The sequence below is a fragment of the Lepisma saccharinum genome, chromosome 25 (genome assembly GCF_977018435.1).
Source record: "Lepisma saccharinum chromosome 25, izLepSacc3.1, whole genome shotgun sequence".
Classification (NCBI taxonomy): Eukaryota; Metazoa; Arthropoda; class Insecta; order Zygentoma; family Lepismatidae; genus Lepisma; species Lepisma saccharinum.
Genome location: NC_139253.1, coordinates 48,479,571 through 48,490,574, shown reverse-complemented (window position 1 = coordinate 48,490,574; position 11,004 = coordinate 48,479,571). Strand labels below are relative to the sequence as shown.

General features: G+C 38.9%; 1 protein-coding gene across 1 annotated transcript; it reads right to left on the bottom strand.

The window, feature by feature from the left end:
- Positions 1-8,669: 8,669 nt before the first annotated feature.
- On the bottom strand, positions 8,670-9,137 carry LOC145978771 (uncharacterized). Its single transcript, XM_083111586.1, has one exon. It carries the CDS (start codon positions 9,135-9,137, stop codon positions 8,670-8,672), a length of 468 nt encoding a protein of 155 aa, XP_082967712.1.
- Positions 9,138-11,004: the final 1,867 nt, after the last annotated feature.

The window sequence follows — 11,004 nt, the reverse complement described above, 5'->3', positions numbered from 1 at the left end:
TACAAGAAACTCTAGAATCTCGCCTGCCTGGTATTGTAGACACCCTTGTCAGTGTCCAGCAACAGATCACAAAACTTGAAAACCTCAACACTGAATCTGAGCTATTTCATTTTCATCACTTGATCGATGATATCCAAACAAAACTTGAAATTTTACAACAATCAACACCTACTCAGGCAGACATAGCCCTGCTCCAAGATGCTATGCAAAGTGTGGCTGATGCTTCTGAATTAAATTATGTGAAATTGGCACTTGAATCTTTGCAAAATACTGTAGCAAATCTGCCTACATCACAGGAACTTAAAAATATTAAGAGAGCTGTGAATCGCATATTGAAATCAGAAGATATCAAGAATATCCAGACAGAGATCAAACAACTTACTCAGACAGTGGCCACTCTACCAAGTAATCAACATATTAATGAACTGCATGCCCTGTTTGAGGATATCAGAAGACAAGTCCATGATCTCACTGCTCAAAATTCAAAATTGGCAGTTGTTGAAAATCTACAGCAAATTGTAGCTAATATCAAGCAACAGCTAGGGACCATGGAATCCAACCAAGCAAATGCTCTGTCTGTTTTTGCCACCCAGCTTCAAGAGATTGTGCAACAATACAAAAAACTTGTTGTGGACATAAAGATCAAGCCAGGCCATTATGATGTTGTTAGGACTATCAATGAGCACCTTGAATCTGTAACAAGTAGATTGCTTACAGCAGAAAAAGAAATAACTGGCCTAATCGAGAATCCTAAGCATACAATAATTCTTGAATTGTACAGTATCCCCAACAAAGAATATGATTCACCAATTACACCAGGTGGCAAAATATATGTGCTGTCCCCTGCACAATTTTATTACCAGTTTTTTGTTGGGGGCACACTTAGACCAATCAAGATCAAATATTGGCTACAACCACAGGCACACTACTACCCTACCTTATAAATAACTAATGCTGACAACAAACTAAAAGTCACCAGTGTAGAGTTAGAGGATTTTACAGATCCCAATACATTAGAGACATCTTATGCTGAAGATGATGGTTCTCTTGAATTTAATATACAAATAGGAGACAAATTATATTTAGAAAATCCTGTAGTATCAGCTGCTGAACATCCCATAGTTGCAATATTCTTGTTTACATACTATGTCTAGACAAATTATTGTTGATGAATTACACAGACAAGCCAGACATAATTATAAGAGACTGCCAGTGGTTACAAAAGGCATGGATGATTTATGGCAGTGTGACTTGGTTGAGATGGCAAGTGGACAGCTGAAAAACTTAGACAAGATCAACAAGGGCTACAAGTATCTACTCACTGTCATAGACACATTTTCAAAATATGCCTGGGCTGTACCACTCAAATCCAAGACTGGAAAATGTGTTACAGAAGCCTTCAGGACAATCATCAATCAGAGTGGAAGATCACCGCGCTATCTGCAAACAGATAATGGCAAAGAATTCTATAATTCGGTGTTCCAACAATTTATTAAAAGCCAGTCAATACAACATTACTCGAGTTACAGTGATCTCAAGGCCTCTATTGTAGAAAGATTCAACAAAACCCTAAAAAATCATATGTATAAACAATTTACACTTCAAGGTAATTATAAATGGCTCAGTATCCTACCAGAACTTTTAGATAGATATAACAACTCGGTCCATTCCACAATCAACATGAAGCCCTCTGAGGTAACTTCATCTGATGAGCAAAAATTGATCAGTACTGTTTATTATCCTAGATACCAGCCAACAACAAAAAAGCTAAATACAAGGTTGGTGATCAAGTAAGAATCAGCAAATATAAGCACATATTCAAAAGAGGCTTTACCAGAAACTGGAGCACTGAATTATTTACAGTGGTTCAAGTTAAACCTGGGACCCCTAACACATATATAATAAAAGATCACCGAGGAGAAATTCTCAAAGGCAGGTTTTATGAAGAAGAACTCAGCAAAACTAAGCAGTCTGACACATATCTTATAGAAAAAATCATCCGCAGAAAAGGCAACAAGATACTTGTTAAATGGCTAGGACTCCCAGAACACAGCTGGATCGAGGCAGACAAAGTGATACTATGAACACCTGGGATGTTATAAAGAGGCTACCAGAGCCTGAACAGCAGATTAAGAGAAATGGCAAGCTGTTGCCTGATAATATTAGATGTCTTATTGTTGGGCCATCGGCTTGTGGTAAAACTACACTAATGATTGATAATTTTTATTGGCACCTAACTGGTTAGACTGGAAAAACAGGCATTTGTATGTCTTCTCTAAGAGCTTGGAACAATTAAAATATCAGCAGCTGATGAAGCTATATGATGGACTGGATATAGCCACTTTTGAACCAGATGTTAAGCCACTCCATGAATGTCTTGATAACTCTGTTGTTGTGTTTGATAACATTATACTGGATAATCAAAACAAGGTTAGAAATTTCTTTACACAGGGCCGACACAAAAACATAGATTGCTTCTACCTGGCACAGACTTTTTCTAAAATTCCAAAACAGCTGATCCGAGACAACAGCAATTTTATATGTGTGTTTCATCAAGATCATACCAACCTCAAACACATACATGACGAATATGTAGGTGGGGACTTGAGCTACAATAATTTTTCTAAGTTTTGCAGTAGGTGCTGGAACCAGGACAGCTATGGGTTTGTCACAATTGATATGACAAGGAAACCCAATAGTGGCAAATACAGAAATAAAATTAACAATTTTCTAGACATTGAAACACATATAAATAACCATGAAAAGGCCAATTAATTGATGATCTTAAATTAAGAGATTATCTTGTAAAAAGATTTAAGGGATGGAAATCAGAGAACCGAGGAATCTATGAACAACACAAGCAAACAGAACAACCTATTATTGATGCTATTAGTGAATTAGGTAAAAATATCAAAACTGTTACAGAGCAAAATCAAAATTTGATCACAGAGCTTGTACCTGTAGCTGCTAGGAATATATTAGATTATCCAATCACCCCACTTTCTAGTATTCATACACCTAGTCCTGTTCCTCCTCGAAGAATTGAAGCTACTCAGGATCCTATTGAATTGGGTCTTCTTGCTCAAAAATATTTAAGCACACCTAAAGACAACAAAGATGAGGTCTTTGGCTTATATGCTGACACAGAGCGTGATGGTAGCATCATACATAGAATTGGCAATTTTAGAGTAACATTTATGGGAGATGATCTAATTGTATATTCAGAATCTCATCTTGGAGAAAGAGGTGGTTTTGTTAAGTATCCTGGCACACCTGGATTGTGGGAACTGATGACTAGGAAGAGACCTGTCAGCTATACAGATCAAGATTATGAGCATTACAAAGAAATATTAATAATATCAGATGCTCTATACCAGAACAATGATCCCACACAAAAAAGAGTCAAGTCTAGCAGTGGAGCAAAATACAACAACTTAATCAAGCCCATATGGTCACAGGTCAAGACTGGTAGTGGAATCAAACAATACAACACCCTGCCTAAAGAATTTGTGTGGGTTGATGATGTCAGGAAACTTGTAGATAGGTTGCTGGTGATAGCTGGGGAAGAAAATGCTGGGAACCACAATTTTTACAATGAAAAGGTTGGAATTATGGACATGATAAGCACCAAATTGTCTAATTTTATAGTGAATGACACTAAGGGGATTGGATATCTTATAAAAATTATTAATACTCTACCACCTAAATTTTGGAATATCTCTGAGGGTCGGGGGCTGGTTAATGACACCATAAACAAGCTGCCATTTGAGCTACACATTCCAGGCTATCAGTATTGTGGTCCCGGTACAAAGTTGAACCATAGATTAAACAGAGGTGACCCTGGTGTTAATCCTCTAGATGCTGCTTGTAGAGACCATGACATAGCATACAACACACATTCTGATCTTGATAGGCGACATGTTGCAGACAAGAAATTAGAAGAGGCTGCATTTGGTAGATTTGTAAGCAAAGATGCTTCTTTAAGTGAGAGAATAGCAGCATTGGGGACCACCATAGCTATGAACACCAAACAAAAACTGGGGTGGGGGTTGTGATAAATTAAATAAATTTAAGCCACTTAATTAAGCTATGTAAACCCAGAATATATATATAATAAACCTACAATGAAGGCCAAGGGTGTTATGTATCAGATACCTTATGCAGGTCTTAAATCTCTTAAAACTATTGATAGTCTTTTAACTAAAAAGCAGCGCAAGAAAAAAAATTCTTGTCTTGCCAAGGGCCATGGTATGAAATTATTACTTAGTACCCCTCAATTAAAAAAATTACAGCAATCTAGAAAAAAAATCACATATAGGGGGCTTTATATTTAATATCCCTGCTATCTTAGCAGCTTTGGGGGCTGTGGGGAGCTTGGCTGGGGGATCAGCTGCTATAGCAAAAACAGTAATAGATGCCAAGAAGAATAAGGCAGAATTAGATGAAATGAAGCGCCATAATCTGGCCATGGAAAAACAAGGCAAAGGTGTTAAGAGAGCCATGAATAAGTTTAAAAAAGAACAAGAGCCGCTTACAAACCAAGATATTGAAGCTTTAATCAAGCCACTGGGCATCAAAAATTTTAGAGGTGTGTACATGTCTGATTCTTTACCAGAACAACCACTCAACAAAGAGTGTGGCATAGTTAATTTGGATAAGTACAAAAATCAGGGCACTCACTGGATCTGTTATCTTAAATATTTAAAAGATGAGGCATTTGTGTTTGATTCATTTGGAGGTGTTCCACCTGAAAATTTAGTAAAATATCTAAAATCAACTAATCTTTATTACAATAATGCCCGTGTTCAAAATTTCAAAAATGTTAATTGTGGACATCTGTGTTTATCTGTTCTTAGATATCTGTCTCAAATAAATAAACCATCAATTGAAGATTTCCAAAAGGCCCTGTGGTATCTGAAGCATCATGGGAGTATTCCATCTCACCAGCCAAAATTCAATATTGAAACTTAGATTAAATGATGATATAGTGTAGATTATATTTGGAGGTTTTTACTGCCGATTTATGCATGCGGCAGGTTTTTTCCTCTGTCACGCAAAAAGCTTCTTGTATCTTTCCTCTCTTCTTTCTTCGCCTTCACTTTCGCCTTCTAATTATACTTCCGGTAAGTGCCACATAGGCAGACACCGTTTGATACATACACACTAGGTGTGCTTTCTAGGTATTCCCTAACACGCATGCCATGGAGGGCCCCGAAGGGGAGGGGTACTCAATCTGAGAACCCCAAACCTTAGGGGCACGCTTACAAGACGAGGCGTTGCCGCAGACCTGTGCTGGGCCCCACTCATCCCGGCGGGTCCTTAAAAATTTCTGATTTCTGATTTCTGAGTTGTATGAAGCGAGAAGAGCCAGAAGGTAGATTTCATATGATACCTAGCAATCAGTAACCAACAAACTGCATTTTTAATATTAATGTCCTCATGATTAACGAACCTTATTTATTCTCACCACGCAATGGGTAAAATATTTGGAGCTTTATCCCACTTTCCGGAAAAAATATTTCGTGTTTCTGCTACTTTTGACTTTTGTTGGCATGATATCCCGGATCACTTTTACGAGACGAGACGGGACAAAACGAGACGGGACGAGACGAGACGAGACAGAACCCTTCGAGACGGGACACGAGACGGGACAAACGAATATTTTCGAGACGAGACAGCATTTTCAGGAGACGGGACGGGACAGACCAAAGTCTCGTCCCGTCTCGTCTCGTGGGCAACACTAATCACTGAATACGAGTCAAGAGGTAAATTCGTCATCTTCCATTGCTTCTTGGAAAAGTTCACAAAAGTTGCATCCGATGGTGCGGTCGCTTGGCTGTAAACGTTGCAGCAGCTGTATGCGGTATGGTTTCTGATGTAATCGCTTGCGCAGAATCTTCCACAAAGTTGGCTGAGGAATGCCCAGTTCGCGACTTGCACGACGTGTAGATTTCTTTGAGCTACGAAGGAATGCCTCTCGGACACTCTCCACTGTTTCAACTGCAACACCTGGTCGTCCAGAGCTCCTTCCTTTACAGAGGCAACCTGTGTCCTTGAATTGTCGATACCACTGCAGAATGCTTTGGTGGGTTGGTGGCTGTATGCTGTACTGTCTTCAGAACGCACTCTGCACGGTAGTGACGGATTCAGTCTTCTCATATTGTGACACACAAAATGCTTTCTGTTGATTAGTCGTCATTTTGCAAACTGTTATCACCCTGCCGCCTGGTGCATTACAATGAAACTTGCAATGACAAACAAAACTTTAAAATATGCTCTTTTCATTGGTTATTAGTACAAACGGGTGGGCATTATATATTTGAAGTTATAAGACGTCAAAACCCGATGAATCATTTGTAATCACCCTGTATATTAATCTCGCCAAACACAATTTTTACCTCAATTTTGAAAGCTAGCTGAACTTTAGCGTTTCGAATTACATATAGTGAAGGCCTCTATAGTGGAAAAATACACCCAGTCTGTAAAAATTTGGAAATGTTGTCTCCTCCTCTGTCGAACCAGACCAAGAGAGTTCTCAAGTGTTTCAATATATTTCTTAACATAACAAACTTTTCAAGAAAAGAATACCTTGTGCCCAGATAGCTTAGTTGGTATAGCGTAAGGCTTTTAACCTATCTGTCCAGGGTTCGAGTCCCTGTCTGGGCGATTACAATTTTTAAATTTTGTCATCGGATCTTGTGCAGAATGGATATAAAATATGTTTACAGTCTAAAAGATTATTATTTATCTTAAAATTTTGCAAATAAGCTTTAAAGTTTCTCAAATATCAGCATCTTTAGCTAACAGTACAGCATAACCAGTATTTTTATGATAGAAATATTCTGGTGGTAGAACCTACACCTACTGTAATATCTCTGTGGTATTAACTTATATGCAGCCCATAACTTTTGGGACTGTTTCTCCTCCGTTACATTTCCTCGCCATTTATCCTTAGCGTCGCGAATAGCCTCAAAAGCAAAAAAAGCGAAATCTTATATTTGTTCTTTTTATATCTCTGAATCCACCTATACTATAGAACTACATTTAATGAATTTTGCAGTCCTCCTGTTTGATCTGTTAAACTTAGTAATCTATAAAAATATACTTACATAGAAAAGTCTGTTTTTGAGATACTTAAATCGGGTAATCTGCTTTTGCGTAATTTCTCAGAAATATAGACAAGCATAGTTCTTGATACATTAGCACCTGATATAATTTGCATAGCACTCTAGTTAGTGTTGGCCTGTGTGCTTCTGGTACATGTAGTTACTTGAAAAAGCAAATATTGGGTGTGTAAAGGATAGCCTTCTTGTGAAACAGTAAAAAATCAACCTTATTTCCTCGTAATATTAGCTGTAAGTGCTTCTTGCAGGCTAATAAGGCTCTGGCGTGTGGACCACAACCCACTACGTCACCTACAATCCTCTGTAAGGTTCGTGTTGTCCTGTGATTAGTCGATATACATGCTAAGTGCCTAGTTACAGCCTAAGCTTTTAGCTTCAATCAGAGGATTTTAGTCCTCAGATAGTGATTGTAGCCTCGTATAATAAACCAAATGGAAATAACCCAAATGTTGATGCAACAAAAATAATTCTTCAGACACTCAAAAAAGCCAGTAATACTTCAAAAGTACGCTGAAAATGGATATAAGGCTAAATAATTCTTCTAGGATAGTAAGAAAGGTTTGGAAAGCCGTCTGTTAACTTCGTATTGTTATTATATTGTTAAATTGTTATATTTATGGGAAAAAATAAACAATGTTGGTGAGCGTCCAGATATTTATTTATTTATTTATTTATTAAACACTACAGGCAAATGCCCAGTTACAGTGTTTTGAGGTTATCTGAGTTCAGTTCACATACATACTGACAAAACAAGTAATTAAGAATTGGAAAGAGAAAACAAAGACAATGAGAAAATAACTACGTATAAGACGAAAGAGAATAATCATTACATAACAACAAGATATAATACAAGGGTGGTATATCATAAAGCATAAAGTATACAACATATTTGGTTACAATGCTATTATATACAGGGTTCACATAATATGTTTGCTTTTAGATCTAAATACAGGTATTGGACATTGAAACTGAAACACCTGGTAGAAAGCCATAATTTTTATTTAATAAGGTGTTGGGGCACCTTTGGCGGCCAGTACAGCAGCAACACGACGTGGGAAGGATCGATTGAGGGATTTGGAGCCATTCCTCCTGAAGCACAGTGTCAAGTTCAGCACGTGTACGTGGTGGAGGGAAACGTTTCCGCACTCGATCCTCTAACAAACCCCATACAGGCTCAATAATGTTGAGATCCGGCGATTGAGCGGGTCATGGCAGATGTTCAACCTTACTGTCATGCTCATCGAACCACACTGTGGTAAGTTTAGCAGTGTGAATAGGGCAGTTATAATCCTGAAACACAGCACCACCGTCCTGGAAGAGTGTTTGAACCATAAGGTGTAAATGGTCCTCAAGAATGGTGCTATAGTCCTTGGCAGTGACACGACCCTCGAGAACAATTAGTGGGCCCAAAGTCTCGCACGATATTGCACCCCACACCATCACGGATCCGCCTCCATGTTTGACTGTGGGTACCAAGCAGTCTGGGTTGTATGCATCAGAGGGACTTCTCCAGACGAACACTCTCCCTGTTGTTGGGAACACGGTCTAGCTGGAGTCATCCGAGAATATGAGACGTTTTAGGTCATCCAACGTCCAGTTTTTATAAGTCTGGCACCACTGAACCCGCTTTACGGCATTTGTGCTACTGATGAAAGGCTTCGGGATAGCAACCCTGCCATGAATGTTCGCCTTATGCAGGTATCGATGGACTGTTTTCGTGCACACAGGTTCTGTGAGGTGTGTATTCACTTCTGCGGTGATTGCCGATGCGGTGGTTTTCCGTTTTCGTGCAACAATCCTAGTCAATGCCCTGACGTCACCTTCCGACAACTTCCGTTGTCCTCTGCAGTTGCTCCTCCTGGATGTGGTTCGTCCTTCCTGTTCATATGCACACATCACCCTGGATACTGTAGCTCGTGAGACGACACAAAGTGTTGCAGTTTTGGACATAGATGCGCCTGCTAGACGCACCCCTACGATCTGCCCTCTTTTGAAGTCGGATATGTTCCCCATTATACCGCTCTACACACACGATTTGACGTTCACTGACGAACCTCTTCTACTGGAGTGACTACCAAGGACCCGCAAACGTGACTCATTGCCCATAAGTATGATTTCAACTACCAGATGGCTCTGGTGAGTCCCGCGAATATCCCAGGCTATTTGTGCAGGTGTTTCAGTTTCAATAATGTCCAATACCTGTATATCAATGTCAGGGGTATTGCTGGAGACTATATTGTACAACGCGCACATCCTCCTCATGGGATCCGTTTAGGCCGTCATGGTTCTACCGCGTGAAATTTGGAAGAGGTCATTTCTGGGTCTTAATTTTGAGTATGGAACATAAAAGTTTATTTTTGCGAGAAGTGCGGAGGAGTCTATATTTCCATTGACAAGTTTGGAAAGGAAGGTTAACTGGTGCATCTGTCTTCTTTTTTCAAGGGACGGGACACTCAGCATGTTGCGTAAGATGTCACCCGAAGTGAATTTTGGATAAAATATCTTAAGAATTTATTTTGGAGTTTCTCTATTTTTTCGATTTCCTTTATAAATAACGGGTCCCAAACGACTGAGGCATATTCAAGTTTTGATCTGACAAATGTATAGTAAAGTAGCAAAAAGGTTTCTTTTTTCTTAAACTGGCTACCCATTCTCATCACAAATCCTAGGTTCCTGTGCGCTTCACTGAGAATGCGCGCAGTGTGTGTCTGGAAATTTAAAGCTTTGTCAAATGTGACTCCAAGATCAGTTACAGTATTCTCTCTTAGGATTTCTACGTCGGAAATGTTATACGAGTATTGGATGGGATGTTTGTTACGTGTGAATGATACTACTTTGCATTTCTTGAGATTGAGATTAAGCTTGTTGTTTTTACACCAATCAAGTACTTCGTTAAGTGCGTCTTGTAATTTCGTGCAGTGATCGCTTTTAATTTCTTTGAAAATTTTGACATCGTCAGCAAAGATTAATTTTTCGGAGTTTTTTAGTGCATCTGGTACATCGTTAATGAAAATCAAGTACAGCAGGGGGCCTAGGTTCGAACCTTGGGGGACACCGGAGCTGGCTATGTAATAGGACATATTCGATTTCATTTAGGGAGATTTCTGGGATGCTTAAGAGACTAAGTTGGGATTTCGGGAGCGCGTTCGTACGTGTGGTTTCGTAAGAGGATGGTTCCGCGGAAAAGACAGATTCGAAATATGTAGCATAAAGGTTCTGGATGTTATTGTTACTAATAGGTTCACCATTGAGTTTGGTTGGTTGGGCTGGCGGATTCTTCCTTTTATTCTTCACTAAAGACCAAAATAGATTTGGGTCGCGAGTCAGATTAGCTTCGCAGTTGTTAAGGTAGTTTTGGTAAGCTTTGTTTATTTCCGCTTTTAATTTCGTTCTTAGGGCTTTAAAGTTAGCTTCATGATACCCTACATTCCCTTGTTTTTTTTTCCATTTTTTTATGATGGTGTGACTTGATCTTTATACCTTTTATAATATCTAGCGTGAACCAACATGGGTACTGATTAGAATAAGTTGAGCGGGAGAATGGGACGCATTCATCAAATATACACTTAATTATTTCCTAAAATTTGTCGATATCGTTGTATTTATGTAATTGTTCCCTTTAGCTGATTTAAATTTGTGAAACATACTGACGAAATTAGCTTTCTTAAAATTGTATCGCATACTACTCGACTTTGGACCCCTTGGTAAAGGGGTTCCAGTCCTCATAGACACATAATAATTTTCGTTACAGTAAAAGTTTGGCCTCGTATAAGGGCAAATAGCCGAATTCCTGTACTTTATCCAGTAAGCCTTAGCTAAAAATACAATAACAGCGTTACAGACATAAAAATTAAGCAAGCTTTGATATTCTAGTGGCACA